Here is a 15,046-nt window from a genome sequence, read left to right as displayed (position 1 = left end):
ATCCACAAGGTATAGGAGTGTGTCCATGAGAATGACCATTCTTCCAGAAGCGCATATGTGAGGTCAGGCACTGATGTTGGATGAGAAGGCCTGGCGCACAGTCTCCAATCTAATTCATCCAAAAGGTGTTCTATCGGGTTGAGATCAGGACTTTATGCAGGCCAGGACTTCTTACTTGGCTATACAGTTCAACTGCATGGCACAAGTCTGCATGACAATGCACAGCAAAGCAAACTTGTGCCTTGCAGTTGAATTGTACAACCAAGTAAGAAGTCCTGGAGGGGCCCCAGACGTGCCAGATTGGTCCGGACATCCCTATGGGAGTTTGATACTATCGGATATATTCCCTGAACACCAGCATGCTCCAGTGATCCATATAAGGCCTCATCACTTGCCTTACCCTGCAGAGGTTGGCTGCAAACGTGTATGACCATTCTAGAAATAGGTGGTCCACCCTTTCTGGTAAGCATCCCCATTAATAAGGTGATGGGTGTCACAGGAGGACCTCTCTGTTCTTTGGTGGTGGAACTTCCTTGAACACCTCTCTTTTCCATATACCACATGTGGCTGTTATATGGACATTTTAATTTTAATATGTTTTATTGTTGTGTATAATCACTGATATTAATTCACATCGAGTCACTTTATAAATCATACCTTTTTAGGTTCATATATTGAATAGCACAACTTTTTTTGTTTAATATATGTTTTACTATGATTATATCACATAGTCGCTGCTGTCATTCACTGCTAATTTTGTTTTCACTTTAGCTCTGTATACTACTTGGCACAGTCATGTTGGAACAGGATGCCCATCCCCAAACTGTTCCCACAAAGTTGAGAGCATAAAATTGTCCAAAATGTCTTGGTATGCTGATGCTCTAAGAGTTCCCGTCACTGGAACTAGGGGCCAAGCCAAACCCCTGAAAAACAACCACACATCATAATCTCCCCCCTCCACCAAACTTTACACTTGGCACAATGCAGTCAGACAAGTGTTGCTCTTATGGCAACTGCCAAACCCAGGATTGCCAGACAGAGAAGCGTGATTTGCCACTCCAGAGAACATGTCTCCACTTCTCTAGAGTCCAATGGTGGCGTGCTTTGCACTTTACTTGTTGATGCAAGGCTTGGATGCAGCTGTTCGGCCATGGAAACCCATTCTATTAAACTCTTTATGCGCTGTTGTTGTGCAAATCTGAAGGTTACACGAAGTTTGGTGGTCTGCAGCTATTGACTCTGCAGACAGTTGGCAACTTCTGTGCGCTTCAGCATGCGCTGACCCCGCGCTATCATTTTACATAGCCACTTTGTAGCTGAGTTGTTGTTGTTCCCAGTTGCTTCAGGTTTGTTATAATACCATTAACCGTTGACCGTGGAATATCTAGTAGCAAGGAAATTTCACAGATGGACTTATTGCACAAGTGGAAACTGATCACAGTACCATGCTTGAATTCACTAAGCGACCCATTATTTCACAAATGTATGTAGAAGCAGTCTGCATGGCTAGGTGCTTGATTTTATAAATCTGTGGCCATGGAGGTGATTGGAACACCTGAATACAATGATTTGGAGGGGTATTCCAATATTTTTGGCAATATAGTGTTTGTGTATATATTTATTGTGGCAGGTTGAACCCATGTCACTGTTTAAAATGGTGGTTTATGCCAGATTTTGTCAGAAGCAAGCACGCTAATGGCACAGGTGTGTGCTGACTTCGTATGAGAGCCAGAGGCAGAGCTCAGAGCCCCACCCCCCGAGGGGGTTAGTGTGTGAAGGGAAACGTGAGAGGTGCGGGTGTGCACCATGGTGTCCAGGTCGGGACAGATCAAGGTCCGAGCCTGAGAGAGAGTCCATGAGGGACAGAGCAGCTAGGAAGTTCAAAAAGTGGGTGGGTTTGGGACTTTGAATGAGGCATATGGTCCAATGAGCATACGCCTCCATCCCTGTTGATTAATAAGGAGAGGGGGGTTGGGACTTTGAGTGAGATGTGTGTTTGCACAATTGAAAATTATTCCACAATATTACAAAAATGTATTCATAAATTGTACATGAGACATGGTACATTGCAAATATGACGAGCTGATGTGCATAATTGACAACAACCAAAATTCCATTATTACACATGATGAATTAAATCCATGTATAGGATGGAATGTAAATGCATAATTGGTAAAAAAACTGCATTTAAAATCTTGACGCGTTTCATGGATAAAGTTCCACTTCTTCAGAAGAAAATGCAGAATGCATATCTAAAAAAATATAAAAGATATTCCAAATTATTTAAATCAATAAAATGAGAATGAAGAGGGAGGAAAAAGCCAGACACCCCAAAAATTACTTACATATCAGCGCTGTAATAGGTCATGAAATGCTGAGAACTGGAAGTTGAGGAAGGCTGGAAAATGTCCCTGTCAGGAGCTGAGGGGACATGAATTTGCGGGCAGCCAAGGAGGAAAATACCACACTCGAGGGGAGGAAAGGAGAAATGAAGGGTGTCCATGGTGAAATACATGATGGTGCCAGGGCGCAGCTCCAATAGCTAAATCCCTGTCCATCACTGAACCCAGCGGGAAGAGAAAGACCAAGGGACAAAAATAACTCAGAGGGAAGTGAAAGGGTGGGTACCTGGCAAACCTGGTGGTGGTGCTAAGGCTAGCACGTGTGTTCCAAAGGGTGTACAGCATGACATGGGAAACTATTGCTTCCCACAGGACTGAAATGTATATCCGCCCTGGCCGATACGCATGACACTCCCAACGTCAAGCTGGGCGTGTTGGGGTGGGGAATACTCACCAGGACAGCTGATGCAGAAGCGTCCAGTGCCTGGGAGGATGCCCAACGTACGCTAAAGGTGGAAACAACGCAGCCGGCGCCGTGTCACCAAGAGGTGACATTATGCGTGGGGCGTGATGCTGATGCACCCAGGGAGGCCCACCCAGTCCCCCAGTGATGGACAAGGATTTAGATATTGGAGCTGCTCCCTGGCACCATCATGTATTTCACCATAGACAACCTTAATTTCTCCTTTCCTCCCCTCGAGTGTGGTGTTGTCCTCCTTGGCTGCCCGCAAATTCATGTCCCCTCAGCTCCCAACAGGGACATTCTCCAGCCTTCCTCAACTTCCAGTTCTCAGCATTTCATGACCTATTACAGAGCTGACATGTAAGTAATTTTTGGGGTGTCTGGCCTTTTCCTCCCCCTTTATCGTCATTTTATTGAATTAAGTCACTTGGAATATCTTTCATATTCTTTGTAGATATGCATTCTGCATTTTCTTCTGAAGAAGTGGAACTTTATCCACGAAACGCATCAAGCTTTTAAATGCAGTTTTTTTTACCAAATATGCATTTACATCCCATCCTATACATGGATTTCATTCATCATGTGTAATAATGGAATTTTAATTGTTGTCAATTATGCACATCAGCTCCTCATATTTGCAATGTACCATGTCTCATGTGCAATTTATGAATAAACTTTTGTAAAATTGTGGAATAATTTTCAATTATGCAAACACACATCTCACTCAAAGTCCCAACCCCCCTCTTCTTATTGAGCAGCTAGGAAGTTAGGAGGACCAAAAGGTACTAATGGACAGGAGGATCCTGAAGAGGTATTCGGAGCAGTAAAGCTGCCACAAGAGAGCCATGAGGCTAATTGTTTTGTTTGATTCATAGTGATGGTGAGAACCCCCTGTGTGGGAAAAGACATACCTGTAGGAATTTTTACTTTCTTTTAAACAAAGGTGGGCAGGAAAGCCCTGAAAACTATATCTGGCGTGGAGTAAACTCACTGTTTTGGCACTATGAGTTAAGCAAAAGGGAATTGCCCCAGGGATAATATGGGCATGGGAGGTAAAACCAGACCATACAGAGAGCATATAAAAAGTATAAAATTTATTAGAGAAACATATAAACATACACAAAATATGCAAACATGCCTATAAAAACAATGGTAAATGACACAGATGATAAACAGCAAAGATTTACTAATATACACATGAGGTCTAGACCTGTAGTCGATCAAAATGTGTTAACAGTATGCAATCACTTTTGCTACACAGCCTTGAAGGCATACATGCCCTACATCTTTGCAACATAGGATATTGAAAAACTGGAAAGGTGAGCACTACTGAGTGTTCATCATTTTTGGATGTTCTGAGCATCACCCTTATCTTTTGGTGGACTTCCACTTATCAATGTGGAGGGCCGTTCCCAAGGGGTACAATAAGTTTGTTTTTTTCACATTAGTTTTCTATGGAGTTTTTGGTAAAAATACCTACCACAATGTACTTGTTCATTTCTTTTTATGTTAGGTTCATATGGCCGGATCTTTTTTAGTGTATATTTATATGTTTCTCTAATAAATTTTGTACTTTATATATACTCTCTGTATGGTCTGGTTTTACCTCCCATGCCCATATTATCCCTGGGGCAATTCCCTTTTGCAAATTTCTGTATATGGGATGTGGCAAGGGTTTCCAACCCTTACTCTCAAGTGAGGTTTCTTCTAAACTATTTTCTATAATTGAGTTAAGAAACCCCCTAAACAAAAAACTGATGCACTGTGTGTTCTGACACCTTTATATCAAAACCAGCATTACCTCTTTCAGCAATTTGAGCTACAATAGCTCTTCTATTAGATCAGACTACATGGACCAGCCTTCGCCCCCTTTGTGCATCAGTGAGCCCTGGCCGCTCATGACCCTGTCGCCAGTTCATTGATTTCCCTTCTTAGGACCACTTTTGGTGGGTCCTGACCACGGCAAACCGGGACCATCCCACAAGAGCTGCAATTTTGGAGATGCTCTGACCCAGCCATCTAGCCATTACAATTTAGTCCTTGTTAAAGTCACTCAAATCTCTAAGCTTGCCCTTTTTTCCCTTTTTTTTCCTGCTTTCAACACATCAACTTTAGGTACAACATGTTCACTTGCTGTCTAAGATATCTCACCCACTATCAGGTGCCATTATAACGAGATAATCATTGTTATTCACTTTACCTGTCAGTGGTCATAATGTTATGGCTGATCGGTGTAACCGCAGAGTTGAGGTTACACTATAATAATGGAGGCTGTTAGTACGGTATCTGTCTGAGTATTTCTATCAAATCACTTGGGCTTTAAGTTCCTAGGGGACAACCAACTACCAGGTCACACATACAAAGTGTCCTCAAGGTGGCTGCTAAGGGTGAATTGCATTACAGCAATGATCATAGGGTCTTAACACAGATTCAACCCTAATAGTAATACTGATGTAACCTGATATAATGTACATTATTTATTTATTGCAGATGATCTCAGTTGAACGAGTCATGGAGTATACTCAGTTGGAAAAGGAAGCTGAGTGGGAATCTAAAAGACGTCCACCATTTGATTGGCCAAGCAAGGGTATGATAGCATTTGAAAATGTCAATTTCGCCTACAGTTTGGATGGCCCGTTGGTTCTGAGACATTTAACTGCCCTAATTCGACCAAAGGAAAAGGTATTTTGTCAACATCCTAATGCTGGGGGAGACAATTCTAATAATTAAGCATTGATAATTGATTTGTAACTTTGTCTTTGAAATGTCTCCTGCTTGCCACAAAAAGTTATTGTGCTATACGAGGTGTGTCTATTAAATAACGAGACTGATGAAATAACTCACCTTTATTTATATGTATTACAAATGTAATGCTTGTCCCCTTCAATATATTCCCCATTTGCACTAATACATTGCTGCAGTCTTGTTTTCCACTGGTCAAAGGCATGGAGAAAATCTATTTCTGTCAGCTGTTTCAACACATCTGCCGTCTTCTTCTTTACAGCATATACTGACTCAAAACGTGTCCCTTGAAGCACTGGTTTAACTTTTGGGAATTCATTCTCACATCCCTTGCTGAATCTTTTGTGCCACTCAAACACACGCGCACAAGACAGGCCGTCATTCCCATAAACTGTAGTAAGCATTTGAAAACATTCTGTTGGTGTTTTGTGCAATTTTACTAAAAATTTCAAATTGACTTGTTCAATTTTTAAACTTAAGTCTCCTTATTTAATAGACGCACCTGGTATACTTTACTGCCCAATGAGCATAGTATATATTGGGCCCAAATTTGAAAAAGGACCCTTCATATATGTCTTATATTCCTTAGCTAGCAGAACTGTTAGGACTCAAGCTGGTCCAACAATACACACATTCTTGCTGTTGGCCTTATAGCAAACAACAACAGACAATAAACAAGAAGGCATTACTTGGACTCGAGAACACTCAGCTGGGATGTCACATGGCACCCACCAGATATAACCATCAACTAAGCCAGAAGGGAATCATTTTTTTAGGTACCTACAATGTCAGAGCACTGGAAGCATAGCAATGGCTACACTATCGGTGCTCAGTGAAACAGTAAATTATTTTAAAAAGACAGTGCTCCAGAAGGTAGTATACACCTCATTGCATCTAACTTCTTGTTTTCCCGCAGTGTAAAAACATTTATTTTTTTCCTGGAGTTGTTCTTTAACAGTTATTTTACACCATCACTATTCTTCTTCTTCTGTGACTAGTATTTATTATTTAGACTTTTAAATACTTTGAACTCCTCCATCCCTTAAGACTTTAGGGATATACTAGTGGGGAAAACAGTTATAGCTTTTCTTGGAATGTCAGTAATATTCACACTCTAAATTGTTGTCATCTCAAAACATCAGCCTGCCACGGTGATAATAGAGCATATGTGCATTCGAATTTTTCTAATACAAAATGAATCCATTGCAGCTTTCAGCAACAGAGTATTGTCATAAAATATTAAACTATATGGAGATGTCCTGTCTTTGGAGTAAGTATTTTATGTATTTATAGTCATTGCTGGCATATATGGGAAGGATGGTGGTGTTCATACTGTATACCTTCATAAGTGTTCTCACTGTTGTTAGTGTAGCTAAATGTTAAAGGCTTACTGTATACCCAAAAAGAGCAATATCTCCAGTGACTTTCAAGTGAATAATTGAAAGGGGAAAATATTGATAATGTTTTAATTCATTTGTATTGATTTTTTTTTAATACAAATTAAAAATAAGGTAATAAGGATCCCTTTTTTTGCAGTAGTTCCCCTTAGGTCTGGTCACAAGCTGCATATGTTTTCCCACTGTCCAGAGAGAATTTTCCTGAAGTAAGAGTTATAATACAGTGCTCAGCATATATGAGTACACCTCAACAGATTTGTCGGAAAACCTTTACTTTCCATTCAGAATCAACATTTTCTATGGGTCAGTATACTACAAAATACTCCCACAAATGCGGGCCTTTGATTTCAACTGAGATTTGTTGATTTGCAGACACAAAAAAAGTATTTTTCCTAAAATATGAATTAAAAATCATGTTGCAAAAATGAATATACCCCCAATAAAAGTCTAAGGAGCAAAGCTAAATTTTAGATAACAAAATCCTAATTAACAAGAATTCATCTACAGGTGAGTCTAATTATTCATCAAACAGGTGTCCAGCAGACAGTTTATTATAAAAGGACATTACTTAACAAAGAAAACCCCTTCCATTTTATACTGTCAGCAATGGCATCACATGGAAGAGAAATGTCGCAAGGCCTGAAAAAGAAAATAATCTCTTTACACAAAAAGATGAAGGCTACAAGAAGATCAGCAAAACTTTACTTATCAGTCAGAATACTGTAGCAAAAGTGATACAAAAATATAACAAAGATGGAACTGCAACTATCTCACAGATGTCCAGGCCATTCACGGAAGTTAACACCTCGATAGTAGTGCCTTCTGATGAGAAGGGTTGAAGAAAATCGTCATGCAAATTAACAGCAACAGTTAGCTAAAGTAGTAGAAAGCCAAACTGGGGTGATTGTTTCTCGTGACCCAATATGGCATAGACTGCAGAGGAATGGCATGCATGAGTGTCATCCACAAAGGAAGCCTCTCCTAAAGCCCATGCACAAAAAAGCCTGCCTAGAATTTGCCAGGGCCCATACGGAAAAAGAAGACTATTGGGACTCTGTACTTTGGAGTGATTAGACCAAGATAAATGTTTTTGGAACTGATGGCGTTGTAAAGGTGAAGAATACAAAGAAAAATGCGTGGTGCCTACAGTGAAACATGGTGGTTACAGTGTCCTTCTGTGGGGCTGCATGAGTGCTGCTGATGTTGGGGAGCTGCATTTCATTGATGGTATCATGAATTTACAGATGTACTACTCTATATTGAAAGAAAAAATGCTACCATCACTCCGTGCCCTTGGTCACCATGCACTTTTCCAACATGACAATGATCCAAAACACACATCTAAGGCCACATAGTGGCCAAGTATGTCTCCCGATCTGAACCCAATTGAACACCTATGGGGAATTCTGAAGAGACAAATTGAGCATCACTCTCCATCCAGCATCCAGGCTCTAAAAGAAGTCATTCTTGACGAATGGAAAAAGAGATGTTGTAATACGCCGCCAACTTGTTCATTTAATGCCTAGAAGACTTGGTGCTGTCCTTACAAATCATGGAGGTCATACAAAATACTAGATTTTTACTACACTAGTAGAAGTTTTGTTGCATTCATATTTGCATCAACTCATTTTGAGTAAAACTGAAGATTTTGTAATCTGAGTTATATTATTAACCTTACTTTCATGTAATAAGCTAAACAAATGTTCTATAAAACTCAGTTTTGCCAGAATTTGGGAAATTGTTCTTGTGTTCACTGAGATAGTGATTAAAATCTTACTTTTCAAAAGGGGTGTACCCATTTATGCTGATCACTGTATATTTATGAATTGAATGGTTAAAATGTAGATTGCCAAAACAATGTGTTTGATTTACAGGTTGGAATAGTAGGAAGAACGGGAGCTGGAAAGAGTTCCCTTATCTCAGCTCTTTTTCGTCTTGCTGAACCTGAAGGAAAAATTTGGATTGATAAAATATTAACATCTGAAATTGGCTTGCATGATTTGAGGAAGAAGATGTCTATAATACCCCAGGTATGATTTAATTATGAGTAGGTAGGTTTTTTCTTTTTTTTTCATTTGCTTTTTACCTGATTAGGTCTCAATATCAAACAACTAAGAAAGTAGTTTGCATTAAAGGGAAGTGTAACTAAACCAATTGATTTACATGTGGTGAATGCCCTGAATAACTATCACAGTTGCTTGTACTCTCAACTGAACTTTCAAGCCATCAAATGGCTGTTGTCATAACCGATCACATGTACAGCACCATTGCAACTGCAGATCAAACAGAGGCTTAAATTGCAGCTTCCTTGACTGTAAAGGATTAAAGGGTTTAGCTTCATTTTACGTTTATTGCCTTTTTACACTTTTAATACTGACCAAACTCAGTTTTTACATGTGCATCCAAGTCAGAACAATCGACTCAGCCCCCCGATACTGTGTACTTAGTTTATGTGCTGCATCAGTCTGGGCAGGATATTTGGTATCAATACCTGTAGCGAGTTGAGGTTGCTCTATTTCTCTTCGCATTGGGAATTTTCCCAAGTGCTTAGTGAATGAGGTTAAGCTTTATTGACTTTCATCATCCAATCATTTTCAAGTAAAATGTCTCCACATTTACTAAGCTCTAGAGGAAAAATGCCTCACAGAGTGCAGCTTCCTTTGCAAAGTGAAGTCTATTTTCTTTTAGTAAATCAACCCCATAGAGTAAGCTAGCATTGTAGTGCACTTTGGTAAATGCAAGCATTACTTTCCTGGATATTTCGGTCCTCTAGGATATGCTTCAAGGATATCTTGAGTTATGTGTGCATGGTAATCTTTGCACACCATGTAGGTGAGTGATATCTATACTACTTGTGCCAGCATGAATGAACCCATTCGTAAAGTATACTGCGTCAAACTGCGTTTTATGATACCTTAAAACACCCATAGGTTTAGACCCCCTAGAATCCTATATAAACTATATATTGGTATTCATAGGCAGATTGCTAATATGTAAAATATAATGAATATTTGCCTGCACTATTTAAATTATAAAATGAATAAAGTGGTTGTAAACATCTAACATAAAAAATGAAAGAAGCATGGTCTTATATAGTGTGTACTTGCATCAATCCAAAGCACAGAGTGTGATTTCTGTCTGCAGTCTGGTTCCTTTATCTGACAGTGTGCACTGACTCCAAGGGATTGAAGGGGACATGGGAGAGGAACTCCAGCACACAACCTGTGATTGACAACCTCAGTTGTTTCCCTATGAGATTGTATAGAGGGGTGTCTCTTTCCTCTGCTCAGGTTGCAGATTACACTCAGCTTTTCTCTCTGAGCTGTGCAGTGCGTGACATCAGATCTACCCAATAAATCTATTCAGTTAGTATCCAGTTGGGCATGCCCTTGCACTACGTAGTGGATGGTAGATCTAAAGGATATTGCACAATCAGATTGTATATCGCAGTGATGGTGAACCTTGGCACCCCAGATGTTTTGGAACTACATTTCCCACGATGCTCATGCACTCTGCAGTGTAGTTGAGTATCATGGAAAATGTAGTTCGAAAATATCTGGGGAGCCAAGGTTCACCATCACTGGTATAGCATATGGTGAGCTTTAATCCACCTTTTGCAAAAAATAAATAAAATGAATTAACATACTGTATATTTGCAGAAAAAAAATGTGGATTTATTTTTTTGCAAAAGAGCCTGCAAAGCATTGTGAGCAGTGGATTGCGAGTGCAATGCCAGGTGCCTGCAGACTCTTTTCTATGTCTGTACAGAGGTACATACTTTTAGTTAGGCAGGCTATAAATATATATTTTTTTGTTCAACCAGCAGTAGTAGCTGATTCCCCCATCCACAGCCCCATCAGGGGACTTATTTTCAAACTCACCTACTGTAGACTCTTTGCTGTCTCCTGCATACAGAAAGTCTTATGTGTGGCTGCCAGTACTAAGAAGTCCCTCTAAGGTGCCAATCAGATTCAGTCCTGCCATGGAAGTTTGTATCTAATTAGAGGTACATCAAGCTATGTTAATAATTGGCATAAAGAGAACCTGTTTTCAGAATACAGGCGGTCCCCGGGTTACAAACAAGATAGAGACTTTAGGTTTGTTCTTAAGTTGAATCTGTTTGTAAGTCGGAACAGGTAAATTTTTTAAGTGTAGCTCCAGCCAAAAAATCTATTTTTAAGTTTTGTAGATAGCATAGGGAAGGGTTATCACCCCTGTAACATTTGTTTTGCTGTCTGTGCCCCTGTTCAGAAGATTTCACCTCACTTTCTGTCCCAATGACAATTGGATTTTGAAAATTTGGGGTTATTAGGAAAACAAGGATTGGCGATAAAGCATCAGTGGAGACACCTTTTACCCATATTAACTCTTACAGGAGTGAATTTCCCTTCCTAGGGGTAGATTTCATCTCACTTCCTGTTGTCTCCCTCCGTTTGTAAGTAGGAGTCGTTTGTAAGTCGGATGTTTGTAAGTAGGGGACCCCCTGTATAGGAGTTTGTCTACAACCCCAATTCCAGAAAAATTGGGAAGCTGTGTAAAATCTACAAAAACATAATGCAATGATTTGCAAATCTCATAAACCCGCAATAAAAAATATACCAAATGTTTAAACTAGGAAAATGTACTATTTTAAGAAAAATATAAGGTAACTTTGAAATTGGTGGCATGGGTGGATATACAACTCTATCTGCTCAAAAGTCCTGGGTCTTCTTAGTTGTTTGTTTTGTTTCAAGATGTGCCAAATGATTTCATCTGGTGAAAGGTCTGGACTGCAGGCAGGCCAGTTAGGCACCTGGACTCTTCTACTACAAAGCCATGCCGTTGTCATAGATGCAGTATGCAGTTTAGCATTGTTCTGCTGAAATATGCAAGGCCTTCTCTAAAAGAGACGTCTGGATGGAAGCATATGCTGCTCTGAAACCCAGATACTGTATTTATTGGCGTATAACACGTACTTTTTCACCCTGAAAATCGGGTGCAAATAGTGTGTGCGTATTATACACCTGTAGCACCCTCTACCAATAGGTAGGTGCTAGTAAGGTTCATTTTACTAGGTTATCCAGCACAGGCAAATTTAGGCAGGCCTATGCTGCATGCTAGGCCTGTCTGTTTTGATGTGGGTGTGACCACCTACACATCAGTTCTGAGGCACCTCCCCTGTTTCTGAGGAGAATGTTCTAGAAAAGGGGCTGGGCATGGAACTGGAGTGGCAGGCAGCTTGTGTGTGAGGCCTGACCAATCCCCAGTTGGTATTGGCAGGGGCGGGACTCATATATAAGCTGAGGTGATTTTCCACTGGGAGGCAGAGTCGGCTGGGTGAAGTGAGGAATGGCATGTTAGACAGTCGCAGGAGGCCATCCTCATCTGGGGGGGTGCGCCGATCGCAGGAGAAGGCCCGGGGAGAGCTGTGAGGGAACATTGCTTCTACACAGTCATTGGCAATGTCTCTGCCATCACACGGTCAGATGGTAGGGAACTCCTGGAGCAGAGGGGCAGGTGAAACTGTTGGTACACATGATCCAGTCAAAGTTCCTCATCAAGGACTCATGCCTCATACACACGAGCGGACTTTGCAGCAGACTTGGTCCGATGGTCTTTCCGCCGGACTTTCCGGCGGACTACCTGAAGGGACGGACTTGCCTACACACGACCGGACTTTCCGGCAGGCTAGGTCCGCCCGTCTTTCCGACGGACTTTCGCCGGAGTTACGGCGGACTTTCAGAATGAACAGACTTGCCCACACACGGACAAGTCCGTTCATTTTGAACGTGACTCGGGTACGACGGGACTAGAAAAGGAAGTCAATCTTGCTGCTTTTATCGGCGAGATTGACACCTTGCGAGCCCCGTCGCGGGTCATACCAGGCCCTTAGGTCTGGTATGGATTATATAGGGAAGCCCCTATGCCGAAAAAATGGCGTGGGGTCCCCCCTAAAATCCATACCAGACCCCGATCCGAGCACGCAGCCCGGCCGTTCAGGAAATGGGGTAGGGACGAGCAAACGCCCCCCCTCCTGAACCGTACCAGGCTGCATGCCCTCAACGTGGGGGGTGGGTGCTTTGGGGAGGGGGGGCCCTGCCGTTGGTTGTCGGGGTCTGTGGGCGGGGGGCTTATCGGAATCCGGGAGCCCCCTTTAATAAGAGGGCCCCCAGATCCCGGCCCCCCGGGACTGCTGGGACTGTGATAGTTTAGGGGGCGTGGTCAGCAGGTGATGTTGACCACGCCCCCTAAAAAGTCACAGTCCCAGCATGCCCAGGGACTGTGATGGCATAAGGGGGCGGGGTCTCCGCCTATATAAGTCACAACGGAGCGCTCAGAGAGCAGTCCAGCCGGAGAGAGCGTCGTGTCAACATATGGAGAAGAGAAGAAGGAAGAAGACAAGAAGCCCAGAAGTCCGGACCTCCGCTGGCAAAAGAGCGGCATGAAGACAGCGGAGGAGCCAACAGAAGAACTGGAACACTGGGAGAAGAGGCCAGAGAGAGCAGAGAAGAACCAACCGGACGCCGGGAGAAGAGGAACCGGAGGGACCCCCGAAGCCGGAAGAAGACCCCCGAAGCCAGAGCAAGACCCCCGAAGCCGGAGGAAGACCCCCGGAGCTGTTTAATAAATTAATTTAAAAACCTGTGTAGTGTGTTTTATTATTGACACTTTTTCCCTAGGTAAATGGGTAGGGGTACCCCATACTCATTCACATAGGGTGGGGGGCTGGGATCTGGGGGCCCTCTTATTATAGGGGGCTCCCGGATTCCGATAAGCCCCCCGCCCGCACACCCCGACAACCAATGGCCAGGGTTGTCGGGAAGAGGCCCTTGTCCTCATCAACATGGGGACAAGGTGCTTTGGGGTGGGGGGCCCCGCAGGGTGCCCCCTCCCCCAAAGCACTCACCCCCATGTTGAGGGCATGTGGCCTGGTACAGTTCAGGAGGGGGGGCGCTCGCTCGTCCCCATCCCCTTTCCTGACCGGCCGGGCTGCGTGCTCGGATCGGGGTCTGGTATGGATTTTAGGGGGGACCCCACGCCGTTTTTTCGGCGTAGGGGCTTCCCTTTATAATCCATACCAGACCTAAGGGCCTGGTATGCCCCGCGTTCGCCGCAATAGGAAAATTTGTTTTTCCTATTGCGGCGAGTGCGAGATGCAATACCCTGCCCTTGCGTCGTATCTGGTCCGTCGGACCAGCATACAGACGAACGGACTTTCCGTCAGGAACTGAGTCCGACGGAAAGATTTAAAACATGTTTCAAATCTAGGTCCGGGTGACTTTTGGGGGAAAAAAAGTCAGCCGAAGCCTACACACGGTCGGATTGTCCGGCGGACTCTGGTCCACCGAACCAAGTATGCTGGAAAGTCTGCTCATGTGTACGTGGCATTAGGGCTGTTGGAAGGTCGGTGGGTGTTACCACAGTGGGGCTAGTACACGGTCACTAGTGGAGTCTTTATCAATACACACGGTGGATGATGGGGAGTCCTGAAGCAGAAAAGAGACTGTGGGGATCTGTGTCAAGTTGATGCTGCCTGCGGGCACATGATTTGCAAGTTGGGCTGGCTGGGAACAGTAGTCCATATTTCCTAGAAGATATGCTTTTAACCCACTAGGCCTTCGGGGAGAGGTTCTGCAGACCTCAGGCCTAGTTGCAGCGAGCAACCAGAGCCACAGTAGAGAGGCTTATTCAGAGTGGGCCCCTACTATTCAATAGAAGAGGATGTGTCGATTTCAATACAGTAACTTCAAGTTTGTGCAGGAGGAACCAAGCGAATAGGAGGAATCAAGTTATGGGCAGGAGGTGAAAGAGATCTAAAAACATGGCTTTTACACGGTCATTAGTGATGTCTCTGCCACCACACGGTCGGATGGTAAGAGACCTCTTAGATGGAATAGTCTGCGGATTTTGAGCCGCAGGAGGAGCAACAGTCTGCATGGAGATGCAGGAGGGATTCATACTTAATTCAATTTGCACATTCAATCTTTTGGCTCTAACTTTATTCCGAATGTACTAAATCCTTAAATATGATGGCAATAACTTATCCTATGGGCATTCCATATTCCTAATCCCTATCCAAGTTGTACCCCCCAATAAAAACAAAGCTCGCAAAAGACTGTTCA

At 42.9% G+C, this 15,046-nt stretch overlaps 1 protein-coding gene across 1 annotated transcript in view; it reads left to right on the top strand.

The window, feature by feature from the left end:
* The window catches only part of ABCC4 (ATP binding cassette subfamily C member 4 (PEL blood group)), a 627,509-nt gene that overhangs the window by 466,541 nt on the left and 145,922 nt on the right, over nt 1-15,046 (top strand). The window contains exons 25-26 of the mRNA XM_073614376.1: nt 5,296-5,487; nt 8,819-8,974. Coding sequence (XP_073470477.1) covers nt 5,296-5,487; nt 8,819-8,974 — 348 coding nt within the window. The remainder of the gene's footprint in view (nt 1-5,295; nt 5,488-8,818; nt 8,975-15,046) is intronic.

The sequence above is a fragment of the Aquarana catesbeiana genome, linkage group LG02, assembly GCF_042186555.1.
Source record: "Aquarana catesbeiana isolate 2022-GZ linkage group LG02, ASM4218655v1, whole genome shotgun sequence".
Taxonomy (NCBI): Eukaryota; Metazoa; Chordata; class Amphibia; order Anura; family Ranidae; genus Aquarana; species Aquarana catesbeiana.
Note: the sequence above shows the minus strand (reverse complement) of the source record. Positions and strands in the feature narration are given on the sequence as shown.